We start from the raw sequence: 20,072 nt of genomic DNA, 5'->3' as shown, positions 1-20,072 counted from the left end.
CTAGCAGTGTCAGTTCTGTTCTTCCTTATCTCTGACCATACATTCCTGTCTCCCCACCCCAATCTCTCCTTCTAACCTCTCCTCTCGCTACTTGGATAGTCTCCTTCAAAGTGGTATTGGAAGCTAGTACCTGTAAGTTTGCTGCCAGTGCGATCGTCTCCACCACTGCACGCATTAGTGTGTGTTGATGTGTGCGCATACACACCCAACCATTGAGGCTTTGCAGTGAATTACAGTGGGAAATGCTGATGTCTAATGGCTCATACTATCCAATAATCACCCAACAATATCAGCCATCCACTCCGCTGAGCTCAAATGCATTCCACTCTGTCTGTGAGTGTGTTTGGGTGTGTTAATAAAAGTGTGTGTGTGAGAGAGGGAGAGAGAGAAGTAAATGAATGTGCCATCCCAACTTTTGGTCCTTTCTGCACTAAAATGTACATCACAGCTATTTCTTCATTGCTTTTAGGCTGTATAATGATTTAATCATCTACAGATGATTTTGCATTACCTCCGTACAGTATCCAATCACGCTGTCCTCTGTTAGGCCCCGTCCACACGAGTACGCAGCCTCACCCAATACGCTGTCGTTTTGAAAAAAATCTCCGTAAACACAGCGTCGTTTCGATTCACTGGAAGCGACCCAAAACGCTGTAGTACATATGCCAGGCCTGTATGTGGCGCTGTGACACCACCACACCAATACACTAAAACCAGAAGAGAAGCCATGGAGCATGCGTATAAAGGTCACGCGCTGTTTACAAAACAAGCTCATAACATGAAGTTTTGTTGCTCCTCACAGTAATATAAAAGCAGAAGGTTTTGTTGTAGCAGCCGTAATAGACTGAGTTGTTTCTGCAGTACGAGCACAAGTCTGTAGTCCGCCGTTATGACGCATCTAGCGGCGGTGGCTGAGGTTAAAGGTTAGAGAGGCGGGGCTTATACGTCATCGTTTCTGAAAAAAATCCGCTTCGCCGTCCAGACGACTCCGGCAGTGGTTACGTTAGACTTTTTCATTGTCCGTCATTTTGACGGACAGGGTCGTAAAAATTCCGTCATTGTCCATTATTATGTCATTTTATTTTAAACTTTTAAATGACAATGTATATAGGCTATAAATGCTATATATTTAATAACTTTTGTTTTCATGGACTCATTTTCATTTAAAAATTAATTCACAGAACAAGCTTGTATTATTTAATCATTTATTTATGTATTTATGATGCAAAAAGATGAACAGAGATTCTGACGTTCGGTCACTTGTGAACCCATTTTCCCTCCGCTAAAAACATTGCGGCTGTTGTGCCTTAACAGGCATATGAACAATGTTCTTTTACAACGTAGCAAGACAATTGCAGTTAAAATATGAACAGTCCACTACAACGATTTAAGTGACAATCTAATTTGACCTGTTTGCGTGAGCTCAAACCTTCCTTCTGGCCCGCATGGATTTAAATTGGGAGCTCGCTTGTGCATAATCAAAGTCGTCAATGGAGACTGCTGCCGAGGCAATTGTCATTAAATTTTGTGTCTTTGCCTCGGACAGACGACTTCTCATTGACGTTTTAATTTTATTCTGAAGGCTGAACCCGCGCTCTGCTGCGACACTGGAGACTGGAATAACCAGCGCCACTTCAGCCAAAGTTCTGAAGTCGGGAAACATTTCTCCCAGGGAAGTGATCAGAAGCCGGCAAGAGCCTCTGAAAGTTGGATTTCCCGACCCTGCTAGTACTCTCTTCATAGGGAGGAAATCCTGCAGCATGCGGTCTTTAGCTGCACCCCGCGTCTCGGCTCGGCGGAGCCTGGAACCTGATACGGAAGGTCTTAAATAAAACGAAGTTATGTTTAAATGTTAGTTTGTCTACCCGTGCTCTCATTAAAATGATAGTTTAGCAGATATTCGAGCAGTGATGTTCCTAAGCTTGCTGGGGAAGAATACAATAAATCGGCATTTGTTTCATTTTAAAAACAAGAAAACAACTAGCCTAAATGAGCGCTATTGTACAGGCAGGGAAACGACACAAACAACCCAATGCATCTCTTTTTTTTAATAGCAAAAATGACGTGTCTTCTGCAGAGAAGGGAAACATTAATACATCTCACTGTGCTAGTGGTTAGAAAAGTCAGAGCGCAGTCAGGAGCGCGATGGGGGGAACAGCCTTGCGCAGTGGCTACAGTGTATACATGAGTAGCCTATGCACTGAACATCAAGACTGCCGCAACGTCGGCTCAGATTGAAAGTGACGGCAGTGAAGACTATGTATACTGTATGTAAGAAAACTCTGCCACAACTTGCCAATCATTTCAATTGTGTGTTTCATTGTTTTATTATTGTTATTATTAGGCTATTATTGTTATTGGTAATGGTAACGGTAAACATCCGTCAAAATGACCGACGGCCTTCAGATTTTTCCGTCATAGCTAAAAAAAAAATCCGTCAGTGACGGACAATTGTCGGTTAACGCGACCTATGGACTCCGGGCTATCCGGCGTTTTTGGATTTTCCCACTCTGGGACCCGTTTTCAAAAAATACCGGTTTCACACCTCGAAAAAGCCAGCTCCGTCTGGACGCGAGGCTGAAACGATAAAGTATTTATGCGGATTCGACAAAAACGTACTCGTGTGGACAGGGCCTCAGTCTGTTTCTTTTATCTTTTCTTATCTTTGCATTTTCCCTTGATAGATGTTTAATTCAGTTTATCAAATGTTTGTTACTTATAAATGACATTGCATACTGTGACCTTATGTGGGGGTGGATGCCCACAGAACCATCAGGTTTTGTGTACAGCTGATTTCATTTTTATTTTCAAGTTTCTTGGTGGACGTGTTAGTTAGGGCAGGGTTTATTTTTTACTTTTATTTATTTTTTTATTTTTTAAATGCTTCTGGGTTCCAAACTGCCAAAACATCCATTGTGTAAATTAATTTCTCATTAATGCAGCAAGAATGGTTGTGTCTATGAGCAAGAAACAGTAATGGCAGAGGCCAGATCTAAATGTCATTGTTCCATGCCTGGCTGTAAATCAAATAAGCAAAGGCAACCGTACCTTAGTTTTCATGGCTTCGCTAATGACCTTCACAGCCTGGCCACAAAAAAAAAAATCGCCGTTTGGATTAAAGTAAGCCAACATGCAAGAGCCTTTGAATTATTACTGCAGTGATGAATTGTTACCAGCTGAAACATTGTTTTAATCCTAATTGATGCAGTGAGTAGCTTCTCATTTTCATCAACCATGTTGGAAGACACATCCCATGCTCATGGAAAAGATGTTACGGTGTTTCAAAAGGGTCAAATTATTGATGTGTATTAAGGAAAGAAAATGATAAAGGAGATTGCTGACATTACTAGAGTTGTATTAGGAATTATCCAGTGCATTCCTAAAACCTGGAAGGATAGTGGTGAGCTGTCAACTTGGTGGAAGAAATGTGGTCGGGAAAAACTCTCGACTGACCGGGATTGGTGATCACTTAAACACTTGTTGAAGTTGAATCGTAAAAAAAAAAAAAAGGACAGTAGCTCTCATGACTGTTTAATAGTGAAAGAGTATTTCCACATGTACAGTGTGGTGAAAACTCGCAGAATTGGGGTTAAACAGCTGTGACTGTAATGTCCTCTCTATTCACATTATTATTGAGGACATCAGTCTGAATAGCTCTGCTCAGAGTTAAATGTTAGCCTTGATGTTATTTTTAGTCAGTAAGGGAGGGTTTGTTTGTTTATAAATGGTGCTCTTGCTGTCAAGTTTTTGTTTCTACTATGATGACTTCTGTTACATTGAACCTGGAAATGTGAAAAGGGTCAGTTAGGTTTCTGGGCAGATTTGCTTTCACTTGCCTGCTAGGCTAGTTAATTTACGATTTGTCTGTCGGGGTGTTCACACGGCAACTTTTACTCTGGTGTAGCACCGGGGCTGCCCCGGTAGAGCGTTCACATGGTACAAAGTTATACCGGTGTAGCCCCTGAAAGCTGCTTAAACCGGTGCAAATCTAACCCTGCTCGGGAGGTGGTTTAAGAAATTTACTCCAGAGTATAGAGCTCTTGCAGTCACGTGACCGGAAAGTACACAACCCCCATCGTGTCGGTAAAAAACACCGCTGAATACTGCTGCACTCGTGTACAGAATGGATCAATTTCAACCGACGGACTACATGGCTCATTTTTCTAATGAACAGATAACTAGATATATGTCTAAAATAAACGATCTACAGATTTGTGACCCTTATGGCTTTCCGGACGGAGTTTTCACGACCGGATTTTGAACTGCCAGCTGAATACCCGGACATGTATGATTTACCTCATTAACTTTCCCTCGCTGTTCAGTGGTGAAGCACTGCGTGCCTATAAATCTCTGGACAGTTATCTTTACAGAAATTCAGGATTTGTCAGCGACTCAGATGTGGCATCTTGTAAACAAGAATCCTCATTGGACGGGTAAGTCACTTAAGTATTGAGTATAGCACTGACCAGCCGATAATAGAATAAGGTAATTCCAAATCGTCCGTCTTGTTTACATGGATCTGGCGTTGGAGAGGTAGAGGCTTGGCAGTGGAGGTTCGAGTGGCTGTTTTCTGAGCTTAGTCAACAGGCCGGCTCTGCCTGTAGCCTCGCTTTTGCTTCCGCTCCCGGCGCCGCCTCCTTCGCTTTGCTTCCGATAACAATCCACGGAGACCCAGCTGGTCTCGCTATCTCGTCCGGAATGTTTTTTTTTTTTTTCCCTCGTCCGGAATGTTGTGCATGCAATGGAAATCGCTACAAACCGTCATTTTCTGCTGGAAACCCATGTCCAGCAAGTCCATACGGTTGTAGTGGATATTGAAGTCTGGTACAGACGAACAACACGCAAAAATACACACAAAAAACATAAACGTGCACAGGTAGGGAGAGCTTGTAGCCGTAGCCGTTGTAGTAGAATTGTATATAGTAGGGTTTTCCAGAAGAAAAGGTAGAAGTAAAAGCAGAAGTAGAAGGCGGAATATGGCGTTTGACCGACACGATGGCGTCTGTCACAATCTGGATCGGCTGTGACGTCACATGCAAGTGCTCCATATGCTAGTTTGCGGGGCAGCACCGATATAAAATGGGACGTCTGAACGCTACAGGGGTAGACTCGCTATGCGTGAGGAGAGTTGATTACATACGGGCATTGCATAATTTGCATCCTGGTATTTTGCGCTTCCAAAATGGCGAATATCATCAACAACAGAATTGCGTGTCTTCCAGTGTTGCCAGATTGGGCGGTTTTAAGTGCATTTTGGCGGATTTGAACATATTTTGGGCTGGAAAACGTCAGCAGCATCTGGCAACACTGGTGTCTTCATCCACGCTGTTTTCCCGGCGCTTGGTGATGCCATGACGACCGGGAAAAGGAAGTACATTTTCACGCATGCGCATATTTCATTTCCGCATTATTACTATCGTATAGCACGTTTGCAAAAACTGCCGTGTGAACGCAAGTGGGGCTGCACCGGTGCTAACACGCTTCTCTCTAGTAAGCAGGTTTGTGACGTGTGAACGCTCCACAAAATTTACACCGGTGTAAGATATATCGCAACAAAATACATCAGTGCAGCATCGATGCAAATGTGTGCCGTGTGAGCACCTCTCATCATTGCTTGCAATCCCTTGTCTGGGTTCTAAAGAAAAATGGTACAACTGAGTATTAGCGGTTTTATTTATTTTGAGAGATGCTTCAAATTAATTTGAACAGTTTTGCATGCAAGATATGTAAACCACATCAGAAATGTTTGTTGTCATAATTATTTTGTGGATCATCTGTTTTGTTGAACGTAACCATTTCCTCATTTTAAATTTTTCAGGGTGTGTTTCAGCTGGTTATATTTAGTCTAAACCTGTTGAACAGTGTGGTTCAGTTCACAACTGGCTTTTAGGTTATTAGTTTTTGTTCAGTTTCTAAGCCGTGTTGTTCATCTTTGGACGATTAAAGCAGTCGTTTAAGTTTAAGTTAAATACTCCTGAGAAAAAATATCAAACATGGTTAAGCCACTTGCATTCTGTCTCACAGATGTACATATTGGAGCCCTGCACAGCTGATGTCACGCTGTACGTAGTAATATTAGGTCTCTTGGACAGATTAATATTGATATCTGGACAAAACGTGAACGTATTCCCACAGGAAATACACGAGTGCACCTGCAGCCAAACTTGGTTCCCTTGAAATCAAAACTGGGGAATTAGAGCTTTTGTACAGTACAAGCCCAGTATATGTCAGTGTTTTGGAGATCATCTTATTGTAATTTTTCAGCTTAAGTCCAGGAATGTTGTTTCTGTTTGCTTACTTGCAGTTTATTTGTCCATTTCGCGTCGAACATAGCGATTGATGTGCCACAGAGAAATACTTTAATGGAGCGAAGAACCCAGAGTTCTGTGTGCATACAAAGCTACGTTTTTTTTTCTATTATTTTTAATCTTTTTCTTAAACCTGTCCAAAGAATCTGCATACTCTTCAGAGCATTTGGGATTAAATTGGCTTTTAGGAATTTGGTTATAGCTAACTGTGCAGGGGCATTGATGCTGACAGTAGACAGCTTTCCATTGACTTGCTTAATGCACAGTTTGAAATTGCGAACTAAAACTGAGTAATGTAAACGCACAAATTTTGGAACAAGCTCTCAAACATTGCAAAAACGTTTATTCGCTCGCATGAAGTGGTTTTGACAAAGCAAATTGAAATGGAAGCCAAGTTTTCTCATTGAAGTGACATGAGTCATACAAAAACACGGGACTTTTTTTTTCCGTCGCCATGTTTAATTGGAATGACTATCATGAGAGAAGAAAACCCAGCTTTAATCACAAAACATCACTCAATGGAAATGGACCATTTGTAATTGTATATTGTTTGTTTGGGGGGGACTTGTGCAAAACTGCAGTGGAAACCCACCTAGTGGTGACGATGTTAAGTGTATCGTTTTGTGTTTTCTCAATGCTGATATCATAGGAGTTTAAATGACTGTTTACAACACGTTCATTTCTGTCCTAATTTAACTCCCTGTATTTGACTGGCCAGACCTTAAAGGAACAGTCCACCGTACTTCCATAATGAAATATGCTCTTATCTGAATTGAGACGAGCTGCTCCGTACCTCTCCGAGCTTTGCGCGACCTCCCAGTCAGTCAGACGCGCTGTCACTCCTGTTAGCAATGTAGCTAGGCTCAGCATGGCCAACGGTATTTTTTGGGGCTGTAGTTAGATGCGACCAAACTCTTCCGCGTTTTTCCTGTTTACATAGGTTTATATGACCAGTGATATGAAACAAGTTCAGTTACACAAATTGAAACGTAGCGATTTTCTATGCTATGGAAAGTCCGCACTATAATGACAGGCGTACTAACACCTTCTGCGCGCTTCGGCAGCGCATTGATACGGAGCTCAGATATCAATGTGCTGCCGAAGCACGCAGAAGGTGTTAGTACGCCTGTCATTATAGTGCGGACTTTCCATAGCATAGAAAATCGCTACGTTTCAATTTGTGTAACTGAACTTGTTTCATGTCACTGGTCATATAAACCTATGTAAACAGGAAAAACGCGGAAGAGTTTGGTCGCATCTAACTACAGCCCCAAAAAATACCGTTGGCCATACTGAGCCTAGCTACATTGCTAACAGGAGTGACAGCGCGTCTGACTGACTGGGAGGTCGCGCAAAGCTCGGAGAGGTACGGAGCAGCTCGTCTCAATTCAGATAAGAGCATATTTCATTATGGAAGTACGGTGGACTGTTCCTTTAAGCTTTCGGTTTCCTTTTTGGTTTGTTTGTTTTGGAATCAAAATATTTCAAATTGTAGTACAATGATTCACCTGTGTTGACGAACAAAAAGCTTCCCTGAGCTCACTTATGCAAATGTCATTTGAAAACGCTGTACAAATGTGACCTCGTTTTAAATAAATTCAGAAAATTCTGACAAACCTCTCCTCTTGCGTAATTTAAGTAAAATGGAGCAATGACTTTGTGTCCAGCTTCAGATGCTGTCTAGGTCTTTTTAATATGTGTATCTGTCATCACATTCTCACTCTGCTTTGTGTCCTTCGTCCCTGAGCTCATGCTAGTACCGCTGAACCATTGCATGCAAGAGGTCATGTAATCCACACATGGGACACAATGCTTCTAAACCCTCCATGTCAATCCTGTACTCCTCACTCAATTCCTGCTCTCTGTTGCAGGCCTCACTGTGTTTGTAGCTATGCTGTGTGTTTTAGACCGCTGTTTTAACTGAGTCAAGGATGACCGTTCCTCATCCTGCTTGACTAAATGTGTAGTTTTAAATTGAACTTTCATATATAGAAGTGCAGAAATGTCACCCAACTCTAGTCCTGTATGTTTACTGTGGAACGGACAACCTTGATTCTTGAATTAAGCGAAGTAAGGATGTGTGTGTATGTTAGGCTTGGGCGGTCTTTTTTTTTTTTTCCCTCTCAATCTTTTTGTCCTGACATTTTACCGGAATGTACAGCATATGATGGCATAGTTGGGGGAAAAAGTTTGTGGCCATAAAGCGAGTTATGAGATTATGGCGTTGGTCATACAGCGTTGTGTTTCTCTTGAAAATAAATAAAATTGGCAGCTAGTGATTAAAATGCCCAATTATATATAAGGCAAATTGCTGCAATATGAGATGAGATGAATTTGTCATAGCATGAATTAGCCTAAAATTTAGCTTAAAATGCCCCATTAGGCTAAAATAACCTAAACCTTTATTACATGGCTCATTCATCCTGTGGGTGGCAGTAGTGACATTTTGACTAGATGTGAACAAACTACCTTACCTTTTCTATGTGTTTGACATCATGGCCATAATAGGAAATGGGAATATTTGGGGCAGAATACTAGGTCACCAGCTAAAATGGATGTGGTGGTAGGTTTAATGAAATTTGTTGATTTAACCATGCAGTAGCCTTTGAAATGATCACACGCGACATGAACCGTAGGTGCTAAAACTCACTGAGAACCTTCATAGATACATTCACAAATACAGGACGTGCATTTATTTCACAGCAGTGGCAAAGCCATATTAAACCCAAGTGTCCTTGCACAATTTAGGGAATCTGTGTGCTCGATTGTAGGTCTACAAGACACCAAATATTAAAATTCATGAATGATTCTAACCACTGACAGACTACCAGAAAAATTGGAACACTTTTATATTTCATTGTTATTTTGCATTATACAATTAATTATGTTTAGCACATTTAAGCAGACTTGTCTCCAGATATTTGAGGGGGGCGGTACCCCAGTGCTGCCCTGCATTTGATGAGCCACCACTAGAAAATAACACTGCTCATATAAAGGGACAGAACACTTCAGAAGTAAAAATAATAATAATATAAATAAAAATATGGGTCTGTCTCAGAAACTGGGTACTGTGGGGGTACCCCACTAAATATACTCACAGTCAATGTTGGTTTTAATTTGAAATAAAATGATGAAAGAAATAACACATATAAAACTGAATCTTTGTGAATATTCTATTCAGAATTTGGCAAAAATTCTGCAAATTTGTGGAAAAATGGCGGCTTGATCTGGGACATGATAAATGGTTGACTACATTGCATTCCCTTAAAAAGGTTGTAGTCCACTGAAAAGTCTACAGTTATCACTAATTGTATTTTAAGTTGTAACTTTATCCACCTAAGGATTGGTGCGCTCACAGAATAATCATAACCGTAATAAAACATCATGCAAAATATTTGATCACCGTTGTAACTCCATTTTCCGCAGACCCAAAACCAATACGATCGTGTGTTTTGATCTAAATGGAAAGCTTCAGGGTCAAGGTCACTACCTCACCAAAAGTAGTAACTTAAAATCACTACACCGTATAAAAATTGTTATAAATCTGCGATTTTGTTTTTTAAAATGAAAGCTGAAAGTTAGGTATAGAATATGTTTCTTACAGAATATGTTACGATGGTAGCTGGTCTTGTATGAATTTCTGAGCTATAAAATGAGTTGTGGTCTATTTTTTACCGTAGCGTGTTATTTGTGTGCGGGGAAGGACACACGTTAACAATTTGCATGTGTAGAATGGAATTTTCCACTCCAACAGTTAGAAGTTGATCGTGTTTCCATTTGCGGTCTTTCTGTTACGCGAGTGATCTGTTCGGGCGTTATCACTGAAAAGGTGAGTTTTAACAGTTTTATTTTGTTTTAGTCTTGCAGTATAAGGCAACAGAATGTTTGTTTTTCATCTTACTTTCATATTTCGTAGTGTTTGCGTATTTTTGGCCAATATTTTGCAACCATGGTCAATTTAGATCGAACTTTTGATAGAATCTAAGGCCAGTCATTTTGCCCCGCCCCCGCTCCGTCCGGTGCGGTAGTGATGTCCCGTTGCTTGCACGCCGCAGCAGAGACCCGCGCGACCTTCAGCCGGTACAGTCGCTGTTCTTTTACCACCGCCGTTATTCTCATCTCTCCGGTGTGTTCTTGATTTTTCCATTGTGTCTTATTTCACCATATCAAATACCCAAAATGTATCATATTATTCATATTTAAGTGAATAATCAATTCAGTCATCATAACTTGGCATTTTTAACCCAAGCGATCAAAAAGAGGAAAATTATTCAATATTTTCACTCATCTGTGAAGGAGGGGCTTTAATTCTTCATGATGGAGTTATTTTATATGTAAATCAATTTTACAAAAGCATTTGAATTGTAATCAAAAAAAAATTTCCACAGTGGAGGCCAGATAAAGCAAGATGCTATCTTTATTCTTATTAAACATGACAAAAGAAACATTTAGTAAATGCAAAAAAAAAAGTAAAATTAGAAAATTTATTTTTTGACCATAATGTTCCAAATGAGAGACCAGTTTCTGAGATGGACCCATATATATAATGTTTGTTTATTTATTTGTTTAAATAAGTATATAAAGTGAAATGATTGGTAGTCAGTGAAAGGCAAATGCAAGTTGGTCGTCTCACCCTCCCATGATTACTACATTTTGAATGCTTGATTACTCCCTCAGTTTATTTCAACACCACTTCTCCATATTGATAGAGAACACGCCCCATTATCCCCTTTCTCAACAGTAGCCTGAGCTCTTTTGGCGCATCTCTGAATCAGTTTGATGGGAAGAAGAGCTTCTGTATTTTTTGATAGTACTTAAGATCATGCTGCCAGGATTTCTAAATACCCTGGTACACTGTGATACCGCCCAAGCCTAGTATGTGTATTTTGCATGTCTCTTTATTTGAAGCTATGTTTTGGGTGTGGAATCTCGTGCAAAAATACTTCCATTAGAATGTGAATATATATATACAGTCCCATCTGAAAGTATTGGAAAGGCAAAGCTAATTATTTTTATCTTTTCTATACACTCAAGACATTTGAGCTTGAGATCAAAAAATGCATCTCTCATTATTGGCTGCTGTTCACGGGGACCATGATCTGCAGGTGGCAGCCACCAGTTTCACCTAGGCTGCTTGGTCATGTGCAGCTTCACGTAGTTTGCCAGATGTTCGGGTTCCTTTGGAATCGGGATGTATTTTTTTTTTTGCTAAGTGGGACTTTCATTTTTCAACCTGATGCCCATGGTCCCACTCTGAGTAGAGCATCCTATCCCCCCCACCCCCCCTCGCTTCGACCATGTTCGGGGGTCCAAAGAGCAAACTTGGTAATGAGATCTTTCTGAGGCCGACGGAACTGGTGGCCAAGCCAACTAAGCTGTCTTTCCTTGACTGCTTGGGGACAGTTGTTTCTCTTGCACTCTAGCATGTAGATCTTCATTACTTGCGTGGTCTTGCTGGTTGGTATTAAACATGATTTGGAGGCATCATCTTTGAGAGACAGAATTTCATGCAGGTTATTTGTCAAAAGCCATGTGTCACAGCCATAGAGTAACACACTAAGAATGGACACTGTAAAATGGCTTGATGTCAGCTGTTGATTTCCAGAACCTTTCACGGGTCCAAAAGGTGCCCCAAGCTTTGCTTTTTCGCCACTTTAAATCAGCTAGACTGCTTGATGCATACAAACCCAGTGTATTTGTGTATACGTAAATATACATGGGTATGATGGGTCAGAATTTCAGTTTTAATTTTCTGATATTTACATCAAAATATGTTCAACTTAGAACATGGCACCTGTGGTGGCAGACCACCCAATTTTTATGTGAGCAAAAGTATTTTTATGTGACCCAAATAGTCTTAAAGAATATTTGGATGCATATTTCTTGCTTGCAGTAACTGTACCAAGCCAGAGACCCACGAACATCAGACTGTTGCTTTCTCCTTTTATGATGCTTTTCCAGGCCACAGCTTCTTTCAGTTGTTTGTTTTGGGGGTGTTTCTCCCTTCATTCTCTTTTTCAGGAGGTGAAATGCATGCTCAAGTGGGTTAAGGTCTGGTGTTATGCTCACAAGTCGGTATAACCTATGAAAGGGGAGGCAGTGCAGCAGAGTTTCACCAAACAATGTTTAACAAAAGAGCAACAGTCCAAAATTCAAGACCGAAGTCCATCCCAAAAAATCTTTCAGAAAAACGTGGAGCCAAAGTGAGGGGCCTTTCTCCAACAGTGCAACACTGACATTCTCGAGCAAGTGTCTGCCACTGCATCCCTCCCATAGATGAGAGGAGTAGCCATGCTGATAAAGTCTGGATACACCTGTGCGCCTGGTGCACACAATTGGGCCGATTGCCTCCTTCCCATCAGCAGCGCACCTGCAGGGAATCAACAAGAAAACATGGCTTGGGGAAAAGGGGGCAAAGCCCAGAGGGCCATGACATCCTCCCCCTTAAGAGCAGGAAACCAAGTAGTTTCCTAATTTCATGTCGCAGACGCATTCCAAATTTCAGCTGAAATATTTAGTTACGTTTACAAAACAAAATTGCATAAAAAGAACTTCCACCTCACCATGACAACAGCAACCGGGAAGCTTGTTGCAGGGACAAGAGGAAGAGAAATGCAAACCTGAATTTTCTATACAAACCTTTAAAAATTAACACGCAGGCGCCTTGGACAACGCATCGGCCACTACGTTTTCTGAGCCCTTGATGTGTCCAATGTTCTAAGTGACTGGAGGAAAGGACTCCATCTTCTCAGTTGTTGTTTTGGGTTTTGCAGTGAATGCAGGAAGGTGAGGGGGGTTATGATCATTGTATAGGACGAGGTGAACCACCACTTCCTACGTACACTTAAATGTTAGCGTGCCCACACTAGGGCAAGTGTCTCTTTTTCAATAGCTGAGTAATTCAACTAATAGTTTGTGAATTTGTGCGGGGGGGACAAACTGGGCGCACAACACCCGTATCATTGTCTTGTAATAGCACTGCCCTTGCTGGCAGCTACTTGGATCTTAAATGGCTTTTCCAGCTGGAGAGCCATTAAGACAGGTGCAGAGGACTTTAATGCCCTCGAATGCTTTTTGACAAGCCTCAGTCCAGGCAAATAAGGTTTTGGACTTTAGCAGATCCATTAACAGGGCTACAACAGAAGAAAAGTTTTTGCAAAAACAGTAATAACCAACCTTGCTGAGAATGCATCGTTTTGTTTGTTTTTTTAAGTGGTTGGAATGGGGAAACTCCCTCAATTACTGTTACTTTGGCACAGATAAGGCATACATGCTCCTGCCATACTACCTTGCCTAGGTACGTCACCGTTGCTCCAGCGAACTCTCACGTTGCTAGTTTTGACCGTGAGATACACCTGGGTGAGGCAAGCAAGGAGGTGGTGTAAGCGTGCCAGATGTTGTTCCCAACTTTCACTGACTACTACCACGTCATCTAGATAAACTGCAACCCCACTCAGTCCCACAACTACTCGATTCATTAATCTCTGGAATGTCGAAGGGGCGTTTATCAAACTGAAACTCATGATGCAGTAAGAAAATAACCCATTCGGCATAATAAAAGCTGAAACTTCTTGTGCATGCTCCAACGGTACCTGCCAGTATCCTTTGAGCAAGTCTAGTTTCATTATGAATTTCGCTGCCCCTACGTGGTCAGCACAGTCCTCTGTTCTTGGTAGAGGGAATGAGTCAGGCTTCATTACTAAATCAAGTTTTCTGTAATCAGTACAGAAACTAAACACTTATTTAAAAACCCAAGAGGCAGGGTGATTACTAGCTAGAGGAGGAGGGCTCGGCCAGATTGTGAGTTAGGAGATACTGGAACTCTTGTTCCAGAATTTCTTTCTTTTCAAACAGAACATGATGGAAATGCTGGCGAATGGGCTCAGCATTTTCAGTGTCAATGTCCTGCTGTAGCACGTTTGTGTTGGTCTGTCCGAAAACAAGGTCGGGAAATCTCATAAGTGTAATCAGCTCATTGCGTTGAGCTGGGCTCAAGTGTCCAAAAATTTAAAGACACATTTTGCAAGCTTTCTGAATTTCTTAAATGGCCCTGCAACACCCCATCATCTGGCGCCCTTAGTTCACCATCTTCTGATGCCACCTTAGAGCTGTCCGCTAGCACCACAGGTCTACTAGGTGGTGAAGCTTGCGTTCTGCTATTGCGACTGGAAAATGGTTTTCATAGATTGACGTGATACACTTGCAATTTCTTTCTCCAATTCGGAGTCGAAATCATGCAGTTGTCATTTGGGCCACAATGCAGGACCATAAGGTCCAGTATTTTTGGCCTGGAATGGTGAGCCAATTACAGGGAGCAGCACAACAACTTGATCAACACTAAATGTACGCCGCTCAGCATGACGATCAGTTTTCATCTTTTGAGATTCTGTCAGTTGTTTCCTAGCCATTCTCCAGGCAGAGGAGAGATGACAGCGGAACCCCAGAGTGTAATCAGTAGTTGCTTGGTGGTTTAGAGTCAGTCCACTGATCATGGATGACAGATAACAGCCCACGCACCCGATGTGTGAAAACAATCATTTGGACTGAAACCGGTACTTTCTTGAGTAATCTCCCTGGTTGCCAGCATCAGCCAGGGCAAGGCCCTCTTCCCAGTCATGATCCAACTCGACACAATAGGCTCTAAGCAGCAATTTCGCTGTGGAATGGAACTGCTCAAGAGCTCCTTGGCTGTGAGGGTGGTGTGCAGTTACCAGGTTTTGCCAGATTCCCACCTGGCATAACACTTCAGAAAACATTTGCGGAAGTAAAATTACTCCCTAGTCCAACTGAATGATTTTTGGCAAACCCAAAATAGAAATGAAGGTAGATTTAAGGCTTTTACTATTGAGTTTGTCTTCATCGACCTCGGAGGATAAGTTGCCGGGTAATGAGTAACCTGATGCATTATGGTGAGCAGGTACTCACTACCAGACTTTGAGCACGGAAGAGAACTGATGCAGTCAAATATTAGGTGCTCAAGTGGTTGGCACACAGATGGAATGGGATATAGTGGGGCAGGTTTTAGGGCCAGATTTGGCTTGCCCGTCAGCTGGCATGTCTTGCACGTTTTAACAAAACTGGCAACATCCCACTTGATTTGTGGCCAGTAAAAATATCTAAGGTTTCAATCATAAGTCTTCTTTTACACCTTCATGACCGGCAAGTTTGTCATGGGCAGTCTGGAGAATTAGCAAACGCAACTTCATGGGCACCGCCACCTGGACTATTGCATCACCCTCAAAACAGCTGGCGTATGGTGACCATTTTCATAACAGTACATCATCTTTTAGGTAATAGCTCCTATTCCAAATTTTATTGTCAGCAAGAACTTGTTCAAACAATTACTTGAGTTTCTCAGCACTTTTCTGTTCTTTTGATAGTTCACCACGAGGGACAAGTAGCAGGTAATCGGCCAGCGACAAAACTCATCAAACTTTTTTGTTCTACTTGTGCAGGTTCCACCTTTTTACTGGCAGAGCGAGTTACAGCACATGCAATAAAAACCTTGGGGTACTGCTGTGCACTCTCGGTGCCACTATTGAAGGGAGGCACATCAGTAACCATTAAAATTAGTGACCCCGTCAACCGGTAGAGCAGGCCACACTCCAAGCTCCATGTCCCCCTGCACAAGATCTCACAAGTGTCCCCTTGTGCAGTGGCACGGGCAGTGTGTTCAATTTGATTCCATGAGTCGGTAACAAATTTCCTGTGTGTGATTCGGGTGAAAAGGGCAACACCAACTCTAAAATGAATGACTTGGACACCCCAGTGTCCCTTAAAATTTTCATGGGCACTTTCTGATCACTGCCAGTAGGCAACACACAACCCTCAGAAATGATTGACTTGAACATCACCTTATTAGTCGGTCACACCTGCAGAGGTTAACGTAAGAGTTTCAAGGGGAATGACTAACCCAGCAGATGCTGACACTGGAGCAGCCAGGACCATGGGTTTCACAGAAGATCTATGGAGCTTGGTGCCAGTATTCTTTGCTTTAAAGATGGGGCAATCTGATTTCCAGTGGCCTTTTCCTAGACGGTAATTACAGGTCAGGTCAAAACTAGGTGACTGTCCTTTGCCCACATGCCTCTCTTGATGTTGCGGGATATTCTATACTTGAGCATGGGGGGGGGACGCAACACTTTTGGGAAGCATGTTTTTATATTCTAATAGAACGAAGTTATTCAAATTGTCTGATGTTTGAACTTTTTCAGATGCACACCAACAGTTGAACTGTAGGGTCAGGTCTCCTAACAAACTTGACGTGCGTCTGATTTAGGGTTTCTCCGCAAGTTCCGAAAAGACTGGCGGTAAGCCTTTGGGACCCAGTCATAAATCTTTAGTATGACCGACTTAACGTGTTCATACACCTGACTCCCTGCCACTGATGATGAAGAATAAGCTGCTTGTGCCTTGCCAGTTGGCACACACTGAAGGAGCAATGTCTGTTCAACATCTGTCCAGGCATGGGCATCTGACTCTCAAATTGAAAAAGGTATCCACATCAGACTCGCTAAAAGGTGAAACTAAACGCAAGTGGTGTCCAGTGGTTAATTTGGGAGGAGAAGACATATCGGAGCCAAATGGCACAGAGAATTTGCCTCCTTGATCAGTTCTAGGCGTTGTTCAATTTCCAGGTGGTGTGTTTCAAAATTCTGCCTACTATCCTCAGTTTCTTGTTTATTTGATGCGCTTTTTTCAATTTCTCTTTTGCATTCAAGATGTCTTTTCCCCCCAATTTCTGTTTTGCGTTGGATTAAGAGCAATTCTTTGTTGCTCAAATGTGAGGCCGCTCAGAACAGGTGGTGACTCAGGAGTAGGTGCCTGAGGTGGCAGCACCCCCTAGTCACTCAAGGAAGACCTAAAAGTACTTTTAACGCCTTCTTTCAAACGTTTTTGTAGCACAGATACTTCAATTTTATAATGCGCAGCAACTTTTAACAACTGTTCTTTCATTAGTACATCCAGAAGCTCATCAGTCAGAGTCTGAATGAACTCCTGAACAGGCTGGGTTGCCATTTTTCAGCCACAGTAATGTAACAATGGAAACTTAAAAATTCAACCTCGCAAATGATTTTAAGAGTCTGTGCACACAGATGCAATAATCTGTCGGTGCCTATTAGCCATACAAAAATTCCCCAACCCTGACTAATGCCAATCCTCCACTAAGTAAAGTAGACCCAAGACTTCAGACTGGTTGAGGCCGGTTAATTATGCACTATAACCCGTAAGCTGGAAAAAACTGCCAGTTGTTGAGCGGTTTCCCAAACTTCGGACGTGCCTTCAACACAACTACTGCTAAACCTTGTACCATCCAAAAATAATAAACTAAAACAAAAAACTGTGTTCTTTGCCTACCTGGGGAAAAGACAATCAAGTCCAGAAAACAGGCACTGATCAATATTTACAGTTTGAGTTTACAGTTGAAGAAAGTTGTTTTGTTTTTTTTTAAACTTTTTATAAACAAAGAAGCACAAACTGAAAAATGTTCTTGCTACCACATTTAATTCAGCCCCACGGCAAATAATTAGGCCAAATGCCAACAAACCTTCAATTACAATTTACTCGATTCCCAAATGCTCACTCATTTTGCCCTCCCTGCAAAAAGTGTGAAGCACTTATCAAAAATCCTGAAAAACACCAACACAAGTTTTCCTGATGATGCGGCACTCCAAATTCAAACCAAAGAGTGGAGCTATAAATGCCAGTTGCAAAAAGTTTACAAATCTAATTTAATAAGGCTACAAAAATGTCTAGTTTTAACGAGCCCCCAGTTGTTATGCTCACAAGTGAGTATAACCTATTAAAGGGGAGGTGGCACAGCAGAGTTTCACCAAACATTATTTAACAAAAAAGCAACAGTACAAAATTCAAGACTGAAGTCCATCCTGAAAAGTCTTTCAGAAAAATGTGGAGCCAAAGTGACAGGCCTTGTCCAAACAGTCTAGCACCGACGTTCTCGAGCAAGTGTGTCTGCCACCGCATCCCCCCGTAGACGAGAAGAGTAGCCGCGCTGATAGTCTGGATACACCCGCGTGCCCCGTGCACCCAATTGGGCTGATTGCCTCCTCCCCATTAGTAGCGCACCTGCAGGGAATCAACAAGAAAACACGACATGGCTTGGGGAAAAGGGGGCGAAGCCCAGAGGGCCGTGACACTGGTGATTGACTTGGCCAGTCTAAAACCACCTGCTTTTCTTTCTTTGTGAATTCCAATCTGGTCTTCCAATTGTTACTGCTGATGAGTGGTTTGGATCTTGTGGTTTGGTCTCTGTAATTCTGCTCTCGGTTGTCTTTTATTGGTAAGTTGTGATATCTTCACACCTGTCCTGTGGAGGTTATCAGCTGCTGCTATTTTCCTTGGCTGGCCAGTTCAGTGTCTGGTTGTGAGTACATCAGTGGTTTCTTTCTTTCTTTGTCAGGACATTCCAGATTATTGTCTTGGCTGTACCCAATGCTTGTGCAATGTCTTGGAGATCCCACCCCACCCCAAATGGCTTGCTTTTGTCCCATCGACAGCTTTCTGTTTTTCATGTTGGTTTATCCCTTTTAATAAGAAATGCAGTCTTCACAGGTGAAATCCAGGGCTCAGTCCAAGAGTAGACATTTCAGAGCTATGTATTTTGAGCAGTCAATCTAACAGGGCACACCTGGCCAACAAGAGTCACATTTTTCCAATAATTTTTGATCATTTAAACAATGGGTGGTCTCAAACAAAAGGTGTCATGTTCTAAATCGTTTAACACATCTACATGTAATTATTGGGAAATGACAGCTGGTCTATCATCTCTTTTGTTCTCTCACTCAAATGTCTTGAGTATTTAACAAAAAAAAAAGCAAATTACTGAACTTGCTATTACAATATTTTTTGAGGGGACTATATAATAAATACAATTTATATATAACTTACTAAGGGGTATAGACTCCATACAAGCTAAGTTCTGTTACAGCTATGCAGCCAAGTTGATACCTGTTGTGAATAAAATTTCTATTTATTAAGAGTTTAATTAAAGGTGCTGTTCTTTTTAAAAGATTTGTATGGCAGTATATGAAAGATTCTTGTGATATCCATTGTTAATTGAAATTAGTTTAAGTTCAGTCAGAGCTTGGTGGCCAAGCTGCCCTGTTCCAGTCTCTTCTCTTACCTGTTCAGGTGCGCTATAGGCGAGAACATGCCTCAGGCCGTCAGCTTCCCCACTTTCCCCTGCTGGAGGATCTGATGATGGATGTATGTGATGGTGCTGCCCTACTGACTGTGGTTCACTACTACTGCCCAGACCTTATGAAGCTTGATGGTACACTCTCTAAATAGATTTATACTTCTCCATGATGCAGACTACATTTAGTTTTATTGTAGCCTTTTCATGTGAAGGGTTATTATTTTTAATTTTTTTTTCCTCTAGATACTTTTGTCTGGGGATGTTTAGTCTTTTGTAGCAAATATTGACCAATTATACACTTACTGGGCATTACAAGATGAACACCTTCCGTCTTGCTCATTTGCGCAGTTGTCCAGTCAGTCATGTGGCTGTAGTGCAGTGCATAAAATTAGGGCATATTTTAAAAGCTTATGTTAGTGTTCATATCAAACATCAGAACTGGGGGGAAAATGTAATCTCAGTGACTTTGACCATAGTATGGTGGTTGGTGCCACGCTGGTTTTGAGTACTTCAAGAAATTGCTGATTTCCTGGGATTTTCACATACAGGAAGTCTACAGTAACTCAAACTTTCTTTACAACTGTGGTGAACAAAAAAAAGTGTCA

At 41.7% G+C, this 20,072-nt stretch overlaps 1 protein-coding gene across 3 annotated transcripts in view; it reads left to right on the top strand.

The window, feature by feature from the left end:
- camsap1b (calmodulin regulated spectrin-associated protein 1b) overlaps positions 1 to 20,072 on the top strand; it is a 75,145-nt gene that overhangs the window by 42,412 nt on the left and 12,661 nt on the right. For all 3 annotated transcript variants that reach the window (XM_060907056.1, XM_060907055.1, XM_060907054.1), the window contains exon 6: positions 19,461 to 19,602. In XM_060907056.1, the coding sequence (XP_060763039.1) occupies positions 19,461 to 19,602 (142 nt within the window). The remainder of the gene's footprint in view (positions 1 to 19,460; positions 19,603 to 20,072) is intronic.

The sequence above is a fragment of the Neoarius graeffei genome, chromosome 24, assembly GCF_027579695.1.
Source record: "Neoarius graeffei isolate fNeoGra1 chromosome 24, fNeoGra1.pri, whole genome shotgun sequence".
NCBI classification, from domain to species: Eukaryota; Metazoa; Chordata; class Actinopteri; order Siluriformes; family Ariidae; genus Neoarius; species Neoarius graeffei.
This window is presented reverse-complemented; position numbering and strand designations above follow the sequence as displayed.